This window comes from Macrotis lagotis, chromosome X, assembly GCF_037893015.1.
Source record: "Macrotis lagotis isolate mMagLag1 chromosome X, bilby.v1.9.chrom.fasta, whole genome shotgun sequence".
Lineage (NCBI taxonomy): Eukaryota > Metazoa > Chordata > Mammalia > Peramelemorphia > Peramelidae > Macrotis > Macrotis lagotis.
This window is the reverse complement of record NC_133666.1, coordinates 596,413,823-596,439,651: the sequence shown is the minus strand read 5'-3', so window position 1 is coordinate 596,439,651 and position 25,829 is coordinate 596,413,823. Positions and strand designations below refer to the sequence as shown.

General features: G+C 36.8%; 1 protein-coding gene across 2 annotated transcripts in view; it reads left to right on the top strand.

Moving 5' to 3' along the window:
* Positions 1–4,031, top strand: part of ADCY8 (adenylate cyclase 8) — a 397,409-nt gene extending 393,378 nt beyond the window's left edge. Inside the window, exon 17 of one of the 2 annotated variants that reach the window (XM_074202342.1) lies at positions 2,624–4,031. In XM_074202342.1, coding sequence (XP_074058443.1) covers positions 2,624–3,111 — 488 coding nt within the window. In that variant the 3' untranslated portion in view covers positions 3,112–4,031. The remainder of the gene's footprint in view (positions 1–2,623) is intronic. The other variant, XM_074202341.1, reaches the window with a different exon arrangement.
* Positions 4,032–25,829: the final 21,798 nt, after the last annotated feature.

Here is a 25,829-nt window from a genome sequence, read left to right as displayed (position 1 = left end):
AAGATTTAAGAAGAAAATAATTATGTTATTCCTAAGCATCCCCAAGGTAGAGATATAAGACTGTTGCAATATGATTTATACCTGGAAGGGACCTCTGACATTATTCAATACTCTGACATAGCAGATGAGGAAACTAAATTCCAGAAGGAAGAATCCCTTCAATTGTTCTGTCTTTGGCATGGTTTCTCATTACCTTCAACATTCCAGTAGCCTTCCTCTGGATTCCCTCCATTAAGACAAAATTGTGAATCCATTCAATAATACAATTTGGGAGAGCATTAGTTAGAAACACCCAAAAAAGATCATCAAACCCTACCCCATTATTTCACAGATGAGAACCCCAAACTCAGAACTGTGCAAGTTAATTGCCCATTGTCACATAGCTCATTAGTCCCTGTGTCTGTTGAGTTGGGAGAAAGTTGATCCCAAGATGCTCTTGACCTAAACATTTGACAGCTTAGTCCCCTGCTCACCATTTTGTGTTACATTTAAGTTTCCTTTTTGTTCTAGAGGAAGCAATGAGGTACAATAGAAAAGTGGCCTTAGAATTAGGAAGATATGGGTTTCAGTCCTACTTCTGACATATACTGACTCTGTGGCCCTGGATAAGTCATAACCTATCATTCTCTATGGCATGTATCTAAAACAATAATTTGCAGAGAAAGTGTCAGTCTGTATTGGTAGACAGAGTTGGCATCTAGAAAGGCTCAATGACAGCATCTAGATAGTGCAGTAATAGTGCTAAACTTGGACTCAGAGTGAAATTAATTTTAATACAACATCAGACACTAGCTATGCATCCCTAGACAAGTCACTTTACCTTTCTTAGATTCAGTTTTCTCATCTGTCAAATGGGTATCAGTGAAATACCATGTAAAGTGCTTTTTAACCACGTAAATGACTCTAAATGCCAGCTGTATCACTGAAAATCACAAGAACAGCTCTTTCTATCTTGCATTCTAAACTTATAGACAGCAGAATTAAAACAGAAGTAAAAATTTAATCTAGCAAAAACTATTCTAGGTGAATATGGTGAAAACTATTCTAGGTGAACTATGAAAATATATTACAACCAGTCCTTAAATTGTTACATTATTCACATCATCAAATCTTCTCAGCAGTTACAAAACTCATTTCTTTACATTCCTTATAGCTCTCCTTAAATTATAAGCAACTAGGTCTAAAATTCATGTATTCACAAATACAGAGAGTCACTAATATTACCTTTGTATACTTACCTTACACCTTTTTTACACTTTGTATCATTTTCCCATTCAACATCTCAGTTTGTCCTCACAACTACACTTTCAGAGGTAAGTAGGGCAGGCATTGTGATCCACATTTTACAGATAAAATAACTGACTTTCAGAAATAAAATGACCTGCCAAGTTCATGCACCTAGTAATTGATTAATAAGTGACTTAAAAAGGCTTAAACTATAAGTTGCATACCCTTGATCTGAGTTATTTTTCTACCCCCTCATGGCCTCCCAACAATAGATGGATAGTAAGGCCATTTTAAGTGAGTATTTGAAATGCTGGTGGCTTTCAATTGAATTCAACAAAAATGGAGGGAGAAAAAGAAGTAAAGAATAAACTTTTATTAAGCAACTACTATTTGCCAAGCACTTGTTTAACACTTTTCAAATATATTTCATTTGATCCTCAAATGGATTAAGTACTTATTTGATATGAGACTTTATACTAAGTTCTGGGTAGATAGAGATAAATAAAATATAGTTCCTGCCCCCCACCGGGAAGTTTATAGTTTGGGAGATAAGATATGCAAATAAAAATATTATAAACCAGTATCAATCATCACTAAAGACATACTACTGAGATCAAGTCACCTAACACAGGTGCATTGAGAGACTATGAAAGGATGCAGAAAGACACTGACTGACCTTGTAACAAAGTCATCATTTCTTATCCTCCTGGTGTAGTCTGTATCCAAAAATGGTGATTCTTAACCTTTTTTTGTATCATGGACTTACTTGGCAGTCTGGAGAAGTCTTCTCAGAACAAGGCTGTTTTTGGTTTTGGTTTTGAGGGTTTTTTGTGGAGGGTAAGTAGAATTTGAAAGAAATAGTAGACTTTGTTTGGAGGTTTGTGAAAATAAAGATGATTTTTTCCCCCATCCAAAGACAACCTGTAGTTTAAAGCATCACATATCTTTCATTTCAAATACATGAGGTTTTACCTGGAGAATGCACATGAGCACAAGCATACATAATAGATGCATACACACACACACACAGCAAGTAATCTATAAAACTTGCATTCTTGTCACCAAGTTGTAAGAAAGAATGATTAGAGAAGCCTAGCTCTAGAGGTGAAAAGTATCTCAAACATCATCCTATCCAGCCTCCTCATTTAGAGTTTACACAGACCCAGATAGTTACTCATCTTAATTTTCAACTGATAGTCACAAAGTTTTAACCCAGTTGTAAAGATGACAATATCAAAACCCAGAAGGTTAAGTAGCCTCACTGGGGTGTCTGACATGACTGCCTTCCATTTCATACAGATTAATCATCCTTTTTATTTAGAGTGATAAATAAAGATCATGAAGGTTCAGAGATAGATGTCATTTCTAAATTCTTTGCCCTTCCATTCCTTTGCAGGTATTAGCCATGGATCTGTGGTTGCAGGAGTTATTGGCGCCAAGAAGCCACAGTATGATATCTGGGGCAAAACTGTCAACCTAGCGAGTCGTATGGATAGCACGGGTGTCAGTGGTCGGATCCAAGTGCCTGAGGAAACATATCTCATCCTGAAGGACCAAGGCTTCGCTTTTGACTACAGAGGAGAGATTTATGTCAAGGGCATCAGTGAACAGGAAGGAAAAATCAAAACATATTTTCTTCTGGGAAGAGTACAACCCAACCCATTAATCTTACCACCAAGAAAACTGCCTGGACAGTACTCTTTAGCAGCTGTTGTCCTGGGACTGGTTCAATCACTAAACAGGCAAAGACAGAAGCAGATACTCAATGAGAACAACAATCCCGGCATCATAAAGGGACATTATAACCGACGGACTTTGTTGACTGCCAGTGGATCTGAAGCATCAGCCCAAGCAGAAGGCGCTGACAAATCTGATTTGCCATAATAAGCATTTTCTTTGTGTTTCTTTTTTTGTATTTCTTTTATATATAAAAATAAATATACTAATAAAAATGTTTAATTTTTTTTAGAATAAGTATGCTTTTACTGATCTTTGGTGCGTATCAGATGGAAAAGGCAGTCATAGAGTCATAGAGCGAAAGAGACCTCTGAGATGAGACAAACTGGGGGTCAGAGTGAAGCAGCTTGCCCAGACAAGTTATTGGCAGAACCATGAGCAGAGCAGTGAAGCCCCAAAGTTTGAAGTCTGATGTTTTATCCATTGCATCATACTCACTAACAAAAAAAAATTAATCATGTTTTTTCCTAGTCTCTAATTTTTATTTATGACATCTGGAAATAAATGAAATAGAGTGTAGTTATAGCAGGAATAGAGCTAGTTGGAGATCAGATCTATCCAAGTAGACTCTGGAAAATAGTAATTTTTCAATAAAAAACTAGTGAAAACCAGATGATATCACAGCTGACTGCACTTTGCAGTCTGTAATTATTGATAACATTTCATGCATAAAACCCAGGGATTATTTGTTTGCGAACTCTTGCCCCAAGTAGTTATACCTGGACTGGAGGAGTGAATAGTATTTCCAACTTCAAAGCAATAGCAATCCCTGAAAAGTATGTGACATTTTATAGCTCCCAAAGCATTCTCACATATATTATCTGCTTTGATAAGGAAAGTAAGTGGACTGGAGAAATCTTAAGAGGCAGAAGCTATGAGATAAGACATAGACGCCAGGAGCTCATTGCAATCGGTAAAGAATGTAATGAAATAATTTCTGCACCAATATAAATGTTGATTCAAGTATGGCTTTTCAAGAGGCCATTAGTTTGATAAATTCTCAAGTATGAGTGAAAGCCTCTTCAAAATGCATTTGATATACTTGATTTTTTCTTTAAAAAATGACAGGTAAATTCAAGGATTATAAACCTAACATTGCTTTATTAAAAGATACTATCTATATACATATATATATATATATATATTATATATATATATATTTGGGCAAAAAATAAAAAAATCAATATTTTATATTTTTCATGTAACACTTAATAGTTTCGGTGCATGTTCACAAAGTACATCTCTCTTGAATCTCCTAATAACTCTCTAAAATACTCTAGAATGGTATTGATCTCCCTGTTTTACAGATGAGGCTCAGAGAGAAAAATAACTTGCATAAATTCACATGTTTAATATTGACACTCAAACAAATTTGTTTAAATTCCAACCCAACAAATCAGACAAAGGTTTTTTCCAATGTAACAGTGGTATGTTTTCTTTAGGCACATAAAATTTAACCTTCCATTGATTATTTAGGCGGAATTTTAACTCAAAAATAAATATGAAAATCCACAAAAGAATTTCTTTGCCTGAAGAATTTTAATTTTAACATGAAAATCGTAATACCATCATTCAAAAACTAAATAAACAAAGGGGATTTTATGGATTAATCCATCCCAGTGTTTAGTGGACTTTATGGAAACAGACTATTTGGACTTAGCCAAAGAAAGTCTCAGAAATCAAAATCCTAATGGTCCAAAAAAGTTCTCAAGAGGAAGAGGGGAAATAATTCAGTCCCAAATACCTAAAAAGACCTTATTTTTTAAAACTTCACATAAAAATGACTCCACCTCTACCAAAACCATTCCAGCATCCAAAATGTTTTGTCCAATTAGGGGTAGAATATAAAATCTCAAAAAGTTCGATTAAATTCACTCACTGCTAAGAGTTACAAATTTTGAGTTAGAAGGAACCAATCAATTGTTGACTTTGCTACATCCATGTGATGTTGACCACCAACCAACTTCTCTGGGTGTCAGTCTCCTTTGTAAAAATGAGGGGCTTTTACTAGATGACCTCTATGGTAAACTACAATTCTAAACTTATGACTGTTTGTACTGTGACTAAGCAAAGGAAGATTTTATCTCTAATTCAAAGTTCTGCACATCTAATAAATTCTGGTCTGGCAAAAGATTGCTCATATTGCTATAGCTAGGTAGTACAGTAGATAGAGCATTGGTCCTAGAGTCAGGAAGACCTGAATTCAAATCCAGCCTCAAACATTTAATAATTGCCTAGCTATGTGACCTTGGGCAAGTCACTTAAATCCATTGCCTTAAATAAATTTTAAAAAATCATCTAAGTACATACCATACCCTTCAATTTACAGAATAGGAAGCTGAGGCCCAGAGATATAAAATGGTTCATCAAAAGACATCCTGCGTTCAACCCTACTTCCTCTAACCTCAGATTTAGTATTCCTTTAATAAATGGCTACATAATTCTACCCCCTTCATCCTAATATTTCAAGTTCACCAAATGTTTCATCCCTTTTCAAACCCACAAGTACAATCTTTTCACTATTTGGTGACATGATGTTTCCAGAGGGTAATGAGAGGAAAAATGACCCTGTCCTTATAACATTTTGCCTTTCTTCTCTCGTGTATTGGGACATGATTTCAAAAGTCTCTTTACCAAACAGGTTACAGACATTTTCTAGTTTGTCAGAGTTCTTCCTAAAAAAATTGGCACTCAGAATTGGGCACAATATTCTAGATATAAACTAACTGGAGAATCATATTAAACTTCCTATAGCTGGACACTAGTGCTACCCCAAATTATGTGCTTAGGTTGCAATGACATCATGGTTGTATACTTGTTTCTGGTCCTTCATTGCCTCCCCTTTAATAGACAGATAACAATACTATTCATATCTCAAATGAGATCTTACTATAGTATATAGCACATAAAAGATGCTTAATAATCATTTACTTCCTCCTCAACCCCAAAGGCAGGTATTTGTAATTAACAGGGGAATTCTCACTAAAAATACCACTTCTGACAAGGGATCATATAGCATTTGATTGAACACCTTCAGTAATACAACACTCAGAATCCTCCACCTAACAAGACCCTCTATTCCATTATTCAACTACTTTAATTGCTAATTTTTTAAAAAATTTATATTCATCATTTTTTTAAAAATTCACATTGAGTCCCATTATTTTGGGTCCTTTAGGGGAAAACATGAATCTAATCTACACCCTCCCTTTCCAAACATGTCCATGAAAAGTCTACTCTCCAAATTCTTGAGGATCCTACTTGCATACTACTTGCTTTTTCTTCAGCTGTCTAAACAGCTCCACTTTCCAAAACTGACTTCTAGGTAAGATAGTCCTGAGTCTCCCTATTTCAGTTTGTTAACTTCTCTAAAAATGTGGTTTCCAGAACTGAACAAAGCATTACAAATAGCTGTCTTTGGTCATCTTATTCTCATATTTCTTTTCCTTCTTCTTCCTTCTTCCCTTTCCATTCTTCCCTTCTCTTTTCCTTTCCTTTCCCTTCCCTTCCCCTTCCCTTCCCTTTTTTAAAAATTAAATATCTTATTTATTTTTTCAACTTCATGAAACAGTAGTTTTCAACAATAATTTTTTGCAAGGTTTTGAGTTTTATATTTTTTCTTTCCTTCCTTCCCTCCACCTCTCTCTAATGTATATAGGCTCTACATGTATAATCATACTAAACATAGATCCATATTATCATACCTCTTTTCACTCTTATTGTTCCCAACCCAGTCTTTCCTCTCTGCACTAATTTCACCAGCTCCTTCCAGAGGACTTCATTAACCTATAAGGTATCCCCACTACAAATGGTTTGTCCAATATGCTTATCTGAGAAAGTCTTCCTCAGTCATATTTCCTATTCCCAAAACAATCATTACTTTCTGGTCTTCTGATTTCATTTATTTAAGGAGCAATAATACAAGGCAATTAAAAAATTAAGGATTTTCCTGGAAACTCCTTCCCCAGGGAACTCCAAAAGCCATCAAAGTATGACTCTAGCCAAAATTTAGAGGGGCAGAACCCACAGAATGACTGTTTTCCCAGTCCAAGATAATTTAGAAGTTCCATGGAAAGGGTGTGTTTCACCAGGACCAGGAATTGGAAAAAGCCCCGGTCTCAGTGCAGCAGGGAAAAGCTTGAAGGGGCAGGGAGAGAATTCAGCTAGACCAGAATGAGTGGAGTAAGGAGCACCAGCCACAGAACCTGCAGTGAAAATCAGGAGAAACCAGCCTGCATCTCCAGAGCACAGCCCACAGATGGTAAGGGGGCCAGGGGAGAAGGCAGAAATATCTCTGCTCTCCCTGGGGGCTGTACTCTGCTGTTTGCCCACACTCAGATCCAGGTTGCAGTTTGGGCTTCCATACTAAGATAGCACAGCAAGGCTCATCCTTAACAGCTCCAGAGCAAAGTGTAGTGCTGTGTCCATCTACATATCAAAGCACAGGCAAGAAAGCATAAAACCTTGGAACAATAAAAGTCCCAGTGGGGTGTCCCCCCCAAAAAAACCCCAAAGCCTTGGAAGTGCTGTAAATTAGTCCTGGGCAGAGGAAATGAGTAAACAACAGAAAAAGACAAATCTGACAATAATTACTTTAGAGCCATGGAAAATCAAAACACATACTCAGATGATGACAAAATCAAAGCTTCCATATCCAAAACCTCCAAGAGAAATAGAAAATGTACTCAGACTATAGATGAGCTCAAAAAAAAGACTTTGAAAAGCAATTAAGGGAAGTGGAGGAAAATTTGGGAGGAGAAATTAGAGCCATGCAGAAAAAAATCATGAAAACCAAATCAACAGCTTGGTGAAAGAAATACAAAAAAATACTGAATAAAATAATATGTTAAAAGCCAGTTTAGACCTAATGAAAAAGGGAAAAAAAGGCAAATGAGGAGAAGAGTGCCTTAAAAAGCAGAATTGACCAGCTGGAAAAGAAGATAAAAAAGCTCTCTGAAGAAAATAACTCCTTCAAATGCAGAATGGAACTAAAGGAAGCTGATGATTTTGCAAGAAATAAGGAAGAAATAAAACTCTTCCAAAAAGAGTCAAAAAAATTAGAACAAAATGTGAACTATCTCATTGGAAAAACAACCAACCTTGAAAGCAGACCCAGAAGAAATAATTTGAAAATTATTTGGCTACCTGAAAGTCATGACCAGGAAAACAAGCCTAGACTTCATTTTTCAAGAAATAATACAGCAAAATTGCCCTGAGATCCTAGAAGCAGAGAGTAAAACAGAAATTGAGGGAATTCACCAGTCACCTCCTGAAAGAGCTCCCAAAAGAAAAACTTTCAGTAATATTATAGACAATTTCCAAAACTCCCAAATCAAGGAGTAAATTCTAAAAGCTGCCAGAAACAAACAATTCAACTATTGAGGCTCAATAGTCAGGATTATACAGGATCTGGCAGCATCTACATTAAGGGCTCATAGGGATTGGAATATAATATTCCAAAAGGCAAAAGATCTTTGTTTACAACCAAGAATTGACTATCCAGCAAAACTGAACATCCTCTTTCAGGGGAAAAGATGGACTTTCAATGAAACAGGGGACTTTCAGACTTTCCTATTGAAACAACCAGAGCTGAACAGAAAGTTTGATCTCCAAGTACAGGACTCTGATGAACCATAGAAGGGGCGGATGAGAAGGACTAACTATGAGGAACTTAATGATATTGAACTGTTTGTATTCCTGCATGGGAAGAAGATATTGATAACTTTCTCATTTATAAGAGCTGTTAGAAGGAGCATATATAGACAGGGCACAAGAAGAAGCTGAATATAATGGTATAATATAGTAAAAAGATGGAGTCAATGGGTGATAAAGGAAAGTACTGGGAAGAAGGGAAAGGAGATGAAGAAGAAATTTCACATAAGAGTCAAGAAAAAAAATTTTCAATGGAGTGGGAAGAGGGAAGGCAAGGGGGAATGAGTGAGCCTTCATTCTCATCAGAAATGGTTCAGAGAGGAAATAACATACACACTTAATAGGGTATAGAAATCTATCTTACCCTAGAAAAAATGAGAAGAAAGGAATGAGATGAGGGGAGAATGGGGTGAGAGAAGGGAAGAATAGGTGATAGAAGAGAGGGAAGATTGAGGGAGAGGGTACTCAGATACAACACACTTTTGGACAGGGCCAGGATGAAAAGAGAGAGAGAGAGAATAGAATAAATGAGAGTGGGGAGGAATAGAGTAGAGGGAAATACAGCCAGTAAAAGCAATTTTGGGAAAAATATTGAAGCAACTTCTCTGGTGGACTTATGATAAAGAAAGCAACTCACCCCAGCGATAGAGCCATTGAAATCTGAACACAGTCTGAAGTTCATTTTTTTCTCTCTCTCACTATTCTTGAGGTTTCTTATCTTCTTGGGGGGAGGGGGTTTATATTTACTCTTATAATAAAATTATTGTAATAATAGATTTGCAAAAATAAAGTAATATTAAAAAACATTTAAAATCAAAAGAAAAGAAAAGAAGAAAAAAGGAAAGGAAAGAAAAGAAAAGAAAAGAAAAGAAAAGAAAAGAAAAGAAAAGAGAAAAGAAAAGAAAAGAAAAGAAAAGAAAAGAAAAGAAAAGAAAAGAAAAGAAAAGAAAAGAAAAGAAATTAAGAATCATTTCCACTCCTGAGGGAATACTAGGATGGGGGTCAGTTGAATGAAATGTGCTTGGCAAAAACTCTAATCTTACCTCTTTCCCTCAGCAGCCTCACAGAGAAGATGTTAAATTTAAGCCTAAACTTACACAGCAGCATCAAAGTATCTAACCAGGCTACCAGTCTTAAAGTATTGGCTTAGCTAGAAGAAGTAAATACTAATCTCAAAATGAACTTTGCAAATTAATAGTTAATGTCATAGATAGCATTTACATAGATCCTTAATGTTTGTGAAGTACTTTTTACAGATATCTTCTTCATAGCAATTTTAACAATCATCATCTTCATAACAACCCAGGGAAGTAGGTGCTAGTTTTATCTACATTCTTTATCTAGGGGAAAACTGGACAGCTATATTAAGTTAATTGTCCAGGGTCACACATCTAGTTGGTGTCTAACTTTGAATTTGAATTTAGGTCTTCCTGTCTCTGGATCCAGTGTCCTATGCTTTGCACCACCTAACTTCCCTAAATGCAATAGTCAGAATATTTAATATTTCACCCATCTGACTCCTAAGCTAAACTGACACTAGAACTGATTTTAGAGTTTCCATCCAAAATTGTTAGGAAATATATTTTATCTCACTAGCTTGTATGTGTGAACTAGGGAATTAGGAGGGCATAAACCATATGACCATAATTATTTTTTGTTTTGCTTTTTTTTTAGGTTTTTGCAAGGCAAATGGGGTTAAGTGGCTTGTCCAAGCCCACACAGCTAGGTAATTATTAAGTGTCTGAGACTGGATTTGAACCCAGGTACTCCTGACTCCAAGGCCAGTGCTTTATCCACTACGCCACCTGGCCGCCCCCATAATTATTTTTTTTAATTGCATCAAAAACTCTCAAGTTTTTGAACGGTTATCTTAAGGAAGAGGAACTGCATCTCCTGGCTATTACCAGGGAAGAACTTTAAACAATTGCAGAGATTACAGAGAAATAAATTTTATTTCAATATGCAGAAAAAAAAGAAAGACCAGTGTGTTCTAATGAATAAGGAACCTGTTCTTGGATAAAGGTTCAAGGCTCATCTCTGATATATGTTGACTATGTGATCTGTAGCAAGTCACTTAGCGTCCTTTAATCACTTAACCAGGCAATTTTCTCAATCTCAGACTATATGTTGCAGTTCATGTAGAAATGTGCATTAGATAGAGTTATACCTTTAAAAATACATACTATATAGTATATAGTGTATATGGGATGTCTCAAAAACATCCAGGGTAAATCTTGGCTCCATTACTTCCAACCCATGCTTGACTATGCATGTGTGTGTGTGTGTGTGTGTGTGTGTGTGTGTGTGTGTATACTCAGAGATACATATTACTGTGTATACACATATATGTATATAGATATATGTGTGTGTGTGTGTCAAAAAGCTTTTAGAGGATAAGCCCTATCCAAAAGCATAATTGCTCAATTCTCTGTTACTAGAAGTTGTCATATAAAATCTGGATGACCCTTTTATGTTAGGGGAATTATAGAAGAAATTTCAGCACAAGTAGGGTTTCATGAGATAATCTTGAGGCTCCTTCCTGCAACTGAGTTTCAGAAATTAGAGGAACTTGAGGTCTGGAGAGAGGAAGTACTTTGCCTAGGGTTACTCAAGCATAGGTAGTAAGTTATGGAGCCAAGACATCTTTCCACCATAACACTCCTCCCCTTTGACAATAAAAAAAGTGAAAATAACTTTTGATTCTCACAACTTATACATAAATTGCCTTTTTTCAGCAACATTTTGGGAAGCCATTCTCTGACAAATTCAAAAGGATCAAAATGATTAATAAAGGAAATGTATTATTAAATTCCACAAAAATATATCAGTCATCCTCTATATGCAAGATCTTGCTAGATCAGGAAGATATAAGGGCAAAAATAAGCAATCTTGACCTCAAGAGACTACAGTCTATCAGGTGGGTGTTGGGGTGGTAGGGTGGGGACAATAAATATAGCCAAATAATTAAATACCAAGTATATGCACAAAGTAACTTCAGGAATAATGGCATATTAACTAAGTAAAATCAAGAAAGATCTCCAGTTTGAAGTGACACCCAAACTGAACCTTGAGGGAAGCGGGGAATTCTGAGAGGTTGAGGTGAGAAGAAAGGCTAATGTTGGCATGAGGGGAAGCCAGTTCAAAGGCATGGAGATGGGAGAAAGAATATCATACACAAGGAATAGCAAGTAGATCAGTTAGGCTAGAATAAAGAATGAATGGGAAAATAATGTGTCATCAGATGACTAAGTGGCTGGTTAGTGAACACCTAGAAAAGAAAAGAAGAAAAGAACAGATCATCACAGGGAAACAAAATTATTTCATTTCATTAAAAGCTTACTAGATGGTAGAAATCAGCATAATGTATAAATATCATTTACCTAGATCAAAACATTTGATAAAATTCTCACAGAAATTTTGTGGACAAGACGAAGATAGATAATAACATATTATAACAGATTTTGTACTAGTTGAATGGCAAGATCCAATGAGTAATCATTAATGGAATGGTGTTAAATTAAATAATCAGCTCTAGTGATGTTTCATAGAACTTTTCTTGACTCTGTTCTGGTCAACATTTATTCAGTAGCCTGAAGGAAAGTATAGAAGACATGCTTATTGATTTTGCAGATGATACAAAAAGGGTAGGGATAGCTAAAGTACCAGATGATAGGCAGGACTTGATAATAACAAGGCAGAATGATGGACCAAATTAAAAGTGAAATTTCATTGAATTTCAAATTATACACTTGAATTCAAATAATCAGTTTCGAAAGTTTAAGATGGGGGAGGGGATAGGCAAGGTTAGATATTGTCTGAAAAAAAAGATCTAGGGAGTCTAGTGGACTGCAAGTTCAACATTAGTCAACAATGTGAAATGGCTGCCAAGAAAGCTAATGCTATCTCCTAAGCAGTAATCAGAAAGAAATAATGTCCAAAATCCTGGAAGTCATAGTTCTATCATACCTCAAATTTTTGTGCCTTTCCACATTTCTGGCAAGACCATAAATGCAGGATGGTTCTGACAAACCAGAGAGTATCTTGAGGGGAACCAGGATAGCAAAATACCTGAAGAGATACTAACAAATATAAATAAAAGGAACTCCAGGTGTTCACTGTTTGAAGATTTATTCAGAGGGAATGGTTCCTGCTTGAATCCAGAGGTCAGAAGAAATAAGTGAAAACTGAGAAAAGCAAAATTATGTTATTAATGGAGCAATTTAAAAGTTGAATAGATTGCCTCAGAATGTAAGGAATTTTCATTGACTTACATTTTTCAAAAAAAGATAAGATTCTTTAAAGTTTATTTATTTTATTTTTAATTTTCTCCCCACCTACATGCAAAAGAAAATTTCAACATTTATTTCCAAAACCTTGAGTTGCAGTTCTCTCCCTTCTTCCCACTCTACTCCCCCCACTGAAAAAATAGGTTACTTGGTGTAGGTTAAAAATGTGTAGCCATGAAAAATACTACTACAATAGTTATGTTGTAAAAGTAAAGATAACCACCCACTTACAATAAAAGAGAACCTCAAGAAAAATAAAGGTTGGAGTGAAGTATACTTCATTCTGTATTCAGACACTATTAGCTCACAGGCAGCTAGGTGGTGCAGTGGATCAAGCACCAGCCCTGGAGTCAGGAGTACCTGGGTTCAAATCCGATCTCAGACACTTAATAATTAACTAGCTGTGTAGCCTTGGGCAAGCCACTTAACCCTATTTGCCTTGCAAAACCTAAAAAAAGTTATCTGTTTTTCTTAGTTCAACTCTGCATTTTATGGAATTATTTTTTCAAAGAGCTTTAGTATCTCCTTTTTCATCTGGCCAATTCTGCTTTTTAAGGCCTTTTAGACTGCCTTTTCCATTTTACCCAAACTGGTTTTTAAGATATCATTTTCTACAGTATTTTTTGGTAATTCCTTCATCTAGCTGCTGAATTGGTTTTCATGATTTTCCTGCACTGTTCCCATTTCTCTTCCCAATTTTTCCCCTATTGCCCTTACTTAGTTTTCAAAAATTTTTTTGAGCTCTTCCATAGTCTAATATCAATTCGTATTTTTCTTGGAGGCTTTGGATTCAGAAGCTTTGGCTTTGTTATGTTCTGAGTGTGTATTTCAATCCTCCATAGGATCAAAGTAATTGTTTATGATTGGATTGTTTTCTTCTGTTGTTTCCTTATTTCCTGAGCATATGACTTGATGTTAACTCTTTGTTAAGATGAGGTTCTGCTTCCAGGGTGGAGAATGCACTGTTCCAAGCTTTTGAGGGTTTTTGCAGTTATTTTCATGGATAGCCCCCTCCAAGGACCTACAAATTCTCATTTCCTCCAAGGTCTTATGAGAGGCATTGACTATTCTCCTAGACTGTGCTCTAATCTGTGGATAACCACAAGCATTCCCCACTGCCCTGGAACCATGAAGAGGGTCCCTGCTCCACTTCAGGCAGTAAACTCTGTTGTGCTTCTGCTCCTCCTCCTAAGACTGAGGCCCCAGACTACAACTTGGATCTGAGTATGAATGAAGCAACTGAGTCCTGCCTCAGGCATAGTAATTTCCCCCAAACCCCTTACCATCTCTGGGCCAAGCACTCTGGAAGCAGTTGCCTGGTGGCTCCCCAGACCTGCCCCTGGTCCCTGGGGCCAAGTCTGCAATAAAGCCTGTGCTGAACTAGACTCCAGAGTTTTTCTGCTGAACTTCTAAATTGTCCTTGGCAATCCCTGGGCTGAGAGATGGTCTGGAAACCACCAGAGCTTCCATGGACCCAAGGCATCCTAAGATCTATTCCTGGATGGTTGGAGCCAGTTCTCTCCTTCATGACCCAGGGTGTACTGCAGACCCTTTCTAACCCCAATGCAACAGACCCTTCTGGTGGATCTTCCAAGTTGTCTTGGACTGGAAAATTGTTTCACTCAGTTTTTTTTGTTGGTTCTATCATTCTAGCATTTGGTTAGAGTTATTATTTAGAGATATTTGGAGTGTGGTTTGGAGAAAAGCTTGAGGGAGTCCTTGCCTTTACTCCACCATCTTGACTCCACCCCAGATGATCATTTGTTATAGATCAAGGAGAGATTAGATTAGATAGCCCCCCCCCCCAGTCCTTTCTAATTCTTAGGTTCTAAAATTCAGCAATTCTGTGAAATTCATTAATTTATTTGAATCCATGATCACCCTAATGACCAACCAAATGTTAGAATTATCAACCTCTTGCTCATTGCTTCAATTTTTCTTCTAACAAGTATATATTGCTTCTAGTTTTCAAGGTGGCAATTGGCCAATTAAGTATATGATGTATTTCTTTTCCCTATTTGAATACCCTACTTCTGGAAGTGAAATTACCTGAGGGTGATTGGAATGAATAGGATATGAGCCACTGAAGTAGATTCCATTCCCCTGAATTTCATTATGCTGTTTTTAATGCTATCTTGCTGCATATGTGAATTGTTTCCTGATTTAATAAACTACATCTAATGGACATGGCTTACTACTAATTATTCATTTACTAGAATATAAAATGAGTTCTCAGGGAAATAATATGCATAGATAATCATAGCACATAAGGAAAAAAATAGAAGAAAGATATTTTTTACTTAACCAAACAGTTCTTTTTCTCTCATGCTAGCTTCTTAGGGTGGAGAGTGTAGTGGAAAGGACAGAGAAGTCAGGAAAAACCTAGGTTTGAAAACTTGCTTACTAGTTATTTCAACTTTCTTAGTTTTTGTTTCCTCATCTATAAAGGGCAAGTCATTTCAACTTTCTTTGTCATTGTTTCCTCATCTATAAAAGAAAAAATATATTTATGGAGGAACTTAGTGGTACAGTGGAAGAAGTGATGGATTTGGAGTCTAAATTTGACCTCAGATACTTACTAATCATATGACCTTGACAAGTCACTTGTCTCTGTTTGCCTCAGTTTCCTCATCTGTAAAATGAGCTAGAGAAGGAAATGGCTAGCCACTCCAATATCTTAGCCATGAAAATCCCAAAAAGGAGTCACAAAAAATCAAACATGACTGAAAAAAAGAGTGAATGTCAAAATAACATTTGTATTACCTACTTGACAGCCTTTTTGTGAGAATTAAATTATGTTTATTTATTCAATTTTGATCGGAATGACAAATTGGGAGGCAAATATTTGGTGTCCCTAAAATATTTCACTATCTCACAGAATGGCTATTTCCCTTTTACTAAAGGGTCTTTAATATATGTTCTAGATGAACTTTTGTAAAACATAATAAGGGATTCAGGTCTTGAGCAGGAATACTTTTATGTATCAGGGAAATATAAATTACAACTGTTATTTAAAGAACTAAAAAATGTTTATCACACAGAAAACAATAGACAAGTGCATGGTGGCTGTGACAAACTAGCATGAGATTCACCAAAAGAAAAGAGGAGTTAAATATACTATCAGGAAAGCATATCCAATCCAATCCAATGAACATGAGTTAAGTGCCTATTGCAGACTAGTCACTGTGCTAAGTACCAGAAATACAATGAATATAAATGATAGTCCCTGACTACTAGGAGCTTATAGTATAAAAGGGGAGACTACATACAAAAGGAAGCAGTTAAACAGCAAGGTTGGTTCCATACAGTTGAAGCTAGACATAGCAACAGATACAAAGGGGAGATCAGCGCCTCTATATAGAAAGGCATTGGGGACAGCTTGGAACTACATTCTCCAGACTGCCAATAAGAGGGAAGAGGAAGCTGAAGGCAGTATTGATCTAGGCTTGAGTTAGCGACATAGTGATGTGTTTAGATTTATTAGCTTACCCATGTGGGGGGGGGGGGGGGAGGTGGAGGAAGAATTTTGTTTCCTAGAGTTGAAACCAGGAAGAGCAGCAGGAGTCAGGAGAAGGTAGATTATATTTAGGTGGAAAGAATGGGGAATGACAGATAGCTATAATGTATCAGAGGAACACAAGTTAAGTCTCTGGAATATTGGGTAGATCCTGTATGGCAAACTCTTGAGAGAACACAGACAAAAATTGCGCAGGTTGGCCAAGCATAGATGTTTTCCCATCTGTATGAGGAAGTTGGGGGGAGGAGGGAATCCTGATTGATGAGGTCATGGATCCACTTGAATATTTTAGTAAATGTACCTGTATTGTTTCCTTGGGTCAGCAGTGGCTGAGAAGCATGATTTCATCTGACAGGGATATCATAAATGAATGTAAACTTAGTGGAACCACTAAGGATGTAGGAATAGAGATGATTGTGTTCCAAAGATATTGGGGGGGGTCAATTTTTGTGCTTTGTTTTTACTATATATTTGAAATAAAAATTCCTTTATGAAAGTTGAGATTGTGAAGTGGTGACATAGAATTGCTCACTCATGGCTAACCATGGGGGAAACACAACTAGCCCAAGCTTGAACCAATGAGAGTAAAGAAGATACATTCAAAGTCCCTCAAGATACCCTAGAACCTGAGAGTATTCTGCTTGGATCTGGGAGAGTTAATTGAAAGATGCTTGTTAAAATTATAACATAAATATTAAATGAACACACTGGAGAAACCTTAGGTGAAACCAAGGAAGGAAGTCATCAGAGACCAAGAGAATAAGGAAAATCTTCCTGAAGGAAGAGGCATTTGAGTTCAACTTTAAAGGATAACAGGAAACTAAATTTGAAGACATAGTTTAAGAGAGCACAAGTCAAACAAAGGGATCAATGGTAGAATAGTTTGACCATCATGCAGCATAGCTGATGAAGAATTCTCTTGTTGAGTTAAGAAATGCAAATGACATATATTTTTAGAGATAGCTACATAGCACAGTGGATAAAGCATTAAGTCTAGAGTTAGGAAAACAAGTTCAAATCCAATTTCAAGCAATACTGTCAAATGGACCAGAGCTGGTTTTTAACTTGGGGGGGGGAGGTGGGGGAGGGGGGGAGTGAAATCAAAATAGAGCAGACCAAAGGCAGAGGAGTCAAGCCACAAACAGAAGTTTAATTTATGAGTGAGGGAAAAAAGCAGGGGGGGGGGTGGCAACTAGGTGGCACAGTGGCTAGAGCACCAGCCCTGGAGTCAGGAGTACCTGAGTTCAAATCCTGCCTCAGACACTTAATAATTGCCTAGCTGTGTGGCCTTGGCCAAGCCACTTAACCTCATTTGCCTTGGGAAAAACCCTAAAAAAAAAAAAAGAGTGAGGAAAATGACAACTTCAGACAGAAATACTATGCCACACACACCAAGAACAAGAATTTAATGCAGCTAAGGCAGGGGCCATTAATATACATGAAAGGACTTGATCCACAACATAATCATTCTTAGGTCCTTAGATAATTCTCATGATTGGCATTTCTTGGAACAATACAGGTGTCCCATGGAACAGTCAGTGTCTCAGGTCTTGGAGTCATGATTACTCTCTGGGGAACAGAATTAAGATTCTGAGACAGAAATAGGAGTACTGTGTCTGGCAGTTACAAGGAACAAAAATGTTGAACATGATGGATAGCACTGGGGAGAAAAGGGAGCTACCATATTTCCCCATGTATAAGACACACCTTAATTTTAGGGCCGAAATTTGAAAAAAAAATTACTTAGAGTTATTGAACTCAAGTTTTATTCATCATAAAATTCATTCAACTCCTCATCATTGTCCAAACTCCCATCCATTAGCTCATCCTCATCTTTGTTTAATAATGAATCACTGTCTTAGGACAGGCTCTGACTGCTCTCCTGTCTGTGCTCTGGTCTGTGATTGACCACAAGCTCTCCCTAGACAAGTCTGTTGTGTGGATTCATGCTTAGTCCATTCTGTTTCATGAACCTGAAGCACCAGTTGTGTCCTCCTTTGAAATCAGTCACTTCTTTCCTCAGCAGTTCTTCTTTGTCATCTTTGTCAACAAAGGAATTCCAGTGGCCCTTTGCTCCTCAATCCATCTCTTCAATTCCCTCTCAAAATCAGGCCATTTGACTGACTCGCGTTTCATGGCCTTCTGCCAGGGTGTTTTCAGTCCAGTTTCTTCTTCCCATAGCCAGTCTTGGATTGTTTTCTCCGTTGGAGGAGGACCAGACTGATGTTCAGCAGCACTATTTCCAATTCACTTTTACAAACTGGATCACTCTGAACTTGAATTCAGCACTGTATGAGAACTTTTTCTGAGCCACTTCTGGGCAGAACATGGCAAAACATAACCCAATATGCAAGTAACAAATGCAAAACAATGAGCGCAAAGACAACAAGTGTAAAATAGCAGGAAATGCAAGTAAAAAAAAATCTACAACCAGGGGGCAGCTAGGTGGTGCATTGGATAGCACACTGGCCCTGGAGTCAGGAGTGCCTGAGTTCAAATACAGCTACAGACACTTAATAATTACCTAGCTGTGTGGTCTTAGGCAAGTCTTGGGCAAGACACTTAACCCCCATTGCCGCAAAAAAAAAAAAAAACCCTAAAAATAATCTACAACCACTGTATAAGAAGCTCCCAGTTTTCAGATCCCAAATTTTTGGGAAAAGGGTGCTTCTTATACATGGGGGAAATATGGTAAATCCCTCAGGGACCTGGTATTGCTCCAAACAATACTCTTTGCCAGAGGTTGGGGTCTTCCAGAGTCCAAATATTATTATGTGAAGCTCTTCTTGCTAAACCCTAGCTCTAGGATACAGGGTAGCTTCAAGTATTTTGATAATAGCTATGTGACCCTGATCAACCCACAACCCTTGTATGCCTCAGTTTCCTCAACTGTAAAATGAAGATTAATAATACATTTCAACTTCCTCCTTCCTTCCTTCCTCCCTCCCTCTCTTCCTTCCTTCCTTATTTCCTTCCTTCCTTCCTTCTTTCCTTCCTTCCTTATTGGTGGACTCTAGGAAGAAAATATATTGAAATTGTCTGGTTCCCTGGTCAGAGGAAAATAGGTCACCCTTAGTTCAAGTTGCTATAGCAGTTATAAGTTGCAAGCTGTAAGCTGAACCTTGTTAAAAAATTTGACCTTACCCTACCAGATCTAAAGTCATATTATAAAGCATCAGTCATCAAAACTGTCTGGTATTGGCTAAGAAATAGAGTCATAGATCAGTGGAATAGACTAGGTGCAATAGCAGGAAATGATTATAGCAATCTGCTGTTTGATAAACTCAAAGTGTCCAGCTATTGGGATAAAAACTCTCTCTTTGATAAAAAACTGCTGGGAAAATTGGAATTTTGTATGAAAGAAACTTAGATTAGACCAATACCTCACACCCTGTACCAGGCTAAGATCAAAATGGATATAGGATTTAAACATAAAAAAACAATATTATAAGCAAACTAGATCAAGGAATGGTTTACCTGTCAGATCTATGGAAAGGGAAATAATTTATGACCAAGGAAGAGATGGAAAACATTAAAAACAAACTAGATAATTTTGATTATATTAAATTAAAAAGCTTTTGCACAGATAAAACCACTGTAACCAAGATCAAAAGAAATGTAGTAAATTGAGAAACAATTTTTACAACTAGTGTTTCTGACAAAGGACTCATCTCTAAAATATACAGAGAACTGAGTCAAATTTAAAAAAAAAAAAGACAAGCCATTCCCCAATTGACAAATGGTCAAAGGATATGCAAAAGCAATTTACAGATGAGGAAATCAAAGCAATCCATAGTCATATGGAAAATTGCTCTAAATCACTAATTATTAGAGAAATGCAAATTAAAACATCTCTGAGATACCACCTCACACTTCTCAGCCTGGCCAACATGATCAGAAAGGACAATGATCAATGTTGGAAGGGATGTGGGAAATCTGGGACACTAATACATTGTTGGTGAAGCTGTGAACTCATCCAACCTTTCTGGAGAGCAATTTGGAATTATACCCAAAAGGCAACAAAAATGTGCATGCCCTTTGAACCAGCAATACCACTACTGGGTCTATACCCTGAAGAGATGAGGAAAAAGGGTAAAAACATCACCTGTACAAAAATGTTCAAAGCGGCTCTCTTTGTGGTTGCGAAGAAATGGAAACTGAGGGAATGCCCATCAATTGGGGAATGGCTTAACAAACTGTGGTATATGTATGTGATGGAACACTATTGTTCTATTAGAAACCAGGAGGGATGGGAATTCAAGGAAGCCTGAAAGGATTTGCATGAACTGATGCTGAGTGAGATGAGCAGAACCAGAAGAACACTGTACACCCTAACAGCAACATGGGAGTGATGATCCACCTTAGTGGACTTGCCCCATACCAGGAGGGCAACAATCAGGCACAATTTTGAGATATCTGCAATGGAGAATGCCATCTGTATCCTGAGAAAGAATTGTGGAGTTTGAACAAAGACCGAAGTCTTTCTACGTACCTTTAATTTAATTTTTAAAAAATTGTCTTATTATGTAAATCTTCTTTATTGCATATTATATGTTTCTTCCTTAATGATAAGATTTCTCTCTCATCACATTCAATTTAGATCAATGAATACTATGGGAATTATGTAAAGACTAACAAACTGCCTTCTGTGGGGAGGGTGGGAGAAGGGAAGCAAGATTGGGGCAAAAAATTGTAAAACTGAAAATAAATAAAACCTTTCTAAAATTTAATAGATAAGTAAATAAATGAATGAATAGATAGATAGATAGATAGATAGATAGATAGATAGATAGATAGATAGATAGATAGATAGATGTTTGGTAGGATTTGCTTGTGAAAAAAAACAATTCTGGCCTCAGACAGAATCAAGGCCCTTAGGGTCACTGAGTAACAACTGCAAATAAGATAAGATTAAGGTCAGGACCAGCTCTCTGTTAATGGTCTAAACTGACTTTGCAAGGTATAAGAGGTGTGATGAAATAACTCATGGCTCTATAGCTCTTTAAGACTGTGAAGCAGGTAGTAGTACAATTATTTTTAACCTCTCTTTATAATAATAATAATAATAATAATAATAATAACTGCCATCCACAAGTGTTTTACATACATTATCTCATTTGATACAGCAGTCTTGTTGGTTAGGGTCTATAGGTGTTATTTGTTATATCTATTTTAGAAAAAATAAGTTAGATTCATTTTAGAGCTAAATTAAATAATATTTATATAATGTTTTGCAAAACTTAAAGCACAAATAAGTAGCTATTAGTATTTTAGTTATAATATTCAATCATTTTTCCATCACGTCCTCTTCTCTATGCCCCTATTTGAGGTTTCCTTGGCAAAGATAATGGAGTCTTTTGCCATTCCCATCACCAGCTCATCTTACAAATGAGGAAACTGAAGTCAACAAGCTTAAGTGACTTGCCCAGGGTCACACAACTAGCAAATGTCTGAAGTCAGACTTGAATGTAGGAAGATGAGTTGGAGGTGGGATTTAAACCCAAGCCTCTTTTAACTCTAGTTGCAGCACACTTTCTGTTCTACCACACTCGAACTCAGAAGGTAAAAATGACTTGTCAGTTCACAAAGTAAGCTAGCATTAATCAGAACTGGCCTTTGAAAATCCTATGGCTATGTTGAGAGTTACAACAGTGGATATGCCATTAGGAGACTTAAGTTCAAATGTCATTTCTGCTACTTATTTGACAATAAATCAATCAACAAGCAAACAATTATTAAGCACTTACAAAGCACTGGGGACCCAGAGATAACAATGAAACAATCCCTGCCCTCAAAGCGTGAATCTTTTAATGACAATTCAATCCTCCTTTCTGAATCTGTTTTCTCATCTGTAAAATGAAGGGATTAGAACAGATAGTACCTAAACTATTCCCTTCCAGCTATAAATCCTAAAATCCTGTGATTTTAAATTTAGTTTTCTTTACACTGTATGATACTGCCCTCTGTGGTACTTGAAAAAAGTGCTGGACCAGGAATCAAAAAACTTAATATTTGATATATATGTACCTACACACACACACACACACACACACACACACACACACACACACATATATGTATGTGTGCTTATATGCATGCATATATATGTATGTATATATATATATATTTATATATACATATAATGATATATTCCCCTCCTAGATCACTACCTTGGGATGACAGAGAGGTTTGCATAACTCAATGAAACTATGTGGCATTACCCAAGCAGACAAGTCATAGTGGAAAGTTCTGATAAAAGATGATCCACGGGAGAAGGCAACAACAAACCACTCCAATATTTTTTGCCAAAAACAAAACCAAAATACCATGAACAGTAGCTTGTACAGATTTCAGAAGATAATAGAGGACAGAGAGCCTAGAATGTTAGCATCCATGGAATCATAAAGAATTATACATGAATGAACAACACTATAGCATATTACCCAAGTGATCCAGAGTAGACAGAGAGTATATGAAAACAAACCTAGATTTAAAGATGCAAAGAACCTTCAAAGTCATTGCCCCATTATTTTACAATTGAAGAAACTAAGACCCAGAAAAGTTGTGACTTATCCAGGGTCACTATGGTAGCAAGTAGCAGATCACTAAATAAGCCACAATTCTCTAAATCCAAATTCAACATTCTTTTCACTGCACCATGGAAGCTATGCATCTGTGGCTCCATTTATCCACTGGAGCTCCTGGGGAATCCTTTTCCCTTAATCTTCTACCTTCTGTTTCTGTCTGAAGGATCTTCAAATTTAGAAATGCTAGAGACCTTAAAGAATTACCTAGATCAGCTCCCTCAGCATAAAAAAGGAAGGAACTGAGGCCAGAAAGTAAATGAATTACATGAGGTCACAAAACAGAGTCAAACTCTAACCTAGGACCTGCGTCATATCAACCAAAGCTCTTTCTACAGCCCCACAAAGTGCTTGGAGCTGGAGGAAAGCTCATTCATAATGGGAGCGAAAAAAAATGAGAGCACAATTCCTGTGCTCCAAGGTATAGCACAAATAAGAAAAAAGTCATCTCTTTTTTTTCCCCAAATATATTTTCATTTATTTTGTGAAATATTTCTCAGCTAGGGTAATTAGGTGGCACTGTAGATTGAGCTTAGAGCTAGAGCCAGGAAGATTCATTTTCCTGAATTCAAATCTGGCCTCAGTTGTGTGACCCTGGATAAGTTACTTAACCTTTTTTAACACAGTTTCCTTATCTATAAAATGAATTGGAGAAGGAAATGGCAAACCACTCCAGCTTCTTTGACAAGTAAATCCCAAATGATGTCACAAAGAGACAGACACATGGGGTGGCTATGTGGCGCAGTGGATAAAGCACCGGCCTTGGAGTCAGGAGTACCTGGGTTCAAATCCAGTCTCAGACACTTAATAATTACCTAGCTGTGTGGCCTTGGGCAAGCCACCTAACCTCATTTGCCTTGCAAAAACCTAAAAAAAAAAATCCATGATTCAGTTCAACTTCATCATTTTATGTATGAACATAAATTGGCAGAGTAAAGGAAAGCAAGGTGGTGTGATAGAAATGATGAGTAATTGGCATAGTAGGTCTAAAAATGAGTTCACAATATATAGGCTATCTCCTAGCCAATGGAAGAATTTATTCCTTGAAAGATAACCCCATTTGCCTTGCCAAAAAAAAAAAATAGTCAGACACAAGTGAAAAACAACTGAACAACAAATATTTCTCAATTACATGCAAAAAATATTTTTAACATTTTTTTAAAAACTCTGAGTTCCAAATTCTCTCCTCCCATCCCTCCTTGGGAAGGTAAACAATCTGATATAGATTGCACATGTGAAGTCATGCAAAACATATAGCAAGAAATACAATGACAATTATTTGGGACAGATGTGTGATCATTGCCATTCTATACAGAGAAGTTAAGGAGAAAAATTTTACAATTAACCTGAAGAGTTTCTGGGAGGAAAGTAATTTTACTTTTAGGTTTAAGGAACAATTCTTAACAGAAGGTGACCATGTTTAATAGGAACTTGTTTACAGGACTAAAAGTCTTGGGCAGCTAGGTGGCTCAGTGGATAGAGTATTGACCTTGGAGTCAGGGGGACCTGAGTTCAAATCCAACCTCAGACACTTAATAATTGCCTAGTTATGTGACCTTGGGCAAGTCACTTAACCTCACTTCCTTAAATAAATAAAACAAAATAAAAAGGACAAAAGGTCTCTTCCTATTAAGTATTAGGGTAAGGTGGGGGCTACTATCAGGATGAATTAGTCGGGTCTTAGTGGGTCTTCTAGAGGATAGGGTTTATGGACCCTAAGATTAATTGATTGATTGCCTTCTGTGGAGGGTGGGAAGAGGGAAGCAAGATTAGGAGGAAAATTGTAAAATTCAAAATAAATAAAATCTTTCAAAAAAAAGATTAATTGATTGACTCAGACCCTTGAATTCTTAGGAATGGAGACCAATTCTATACCAGTTTTTAAAAAGCAGATACTATTTTTACTGCCTTTTCTTCTTCTACTTTTCTTTTAGAGTAATTCTGAAATATCAACCCTTCCCCAACCCACTACACACCACTACACATATCCAAGATATCTTAATGCCTCTCTTGGGGAAAAGGCAAACATATATTTAGCTATACAGCTCAAGAAAAGAGTTTCTGGCCTCTTTTGGCTTTCCCCACCCCCTTCCTCTGCAAAGAGGTCAAAGAGGAAAGACCTAAGAGTTTGCCTCAAAGCAATCAGAGGTACAATAGGCCCAGCCTCAGGTACTTTCTAGTGTATGAACTTGGATAAGTTACTAAACCTTTATCTGTTTCTTCAACTGTGCCTCAACTGTCCTCTCAAGAAAACCTCAAACAAGATCAAGAAGAGTGAGATATGACTGGAAAACAAATAAACATAAAATATTCCTCAATTACATGTAGAAAATTTTAAACATTTAAAAAATTTTGAGATCTAAATTCTCTTCTTCCTCACTCCTTGAGAAGCAATTTGATTGTAAAGTCATGCAAAACATAACAAGAAAGACTCGACAATTCTTTGAGGTAGATGCTATTATTTTCTTTCTTGTGTTGCTGTGGGTTCAAACAAGATAATAATTGTAAACTGCCTAGCACAGGGTAAGTGTTATATAAATGTTAACTAAAATTATTATCATCAATATTATTATTAAATGAGATAATACTTATAAAATGGTTAGGACTGTTTGGCACATTAGGTGTTTCATAAGTGCTTAATGACAGCAAAACAGCAACTTGAATGGTGGTGGAACATCAAGAACCCATGCTTTCTTTGGGGCAGTCATAGATATGCACTCTCCCAAAGGACCAACTTGGAGATAAACATTCTCCTAGCTCTTTGGGAGAGTTCTTGGTGGTTGGGTCTCTAGCAACACAATTACAGGTAACCCTTGGGGTCTTCTA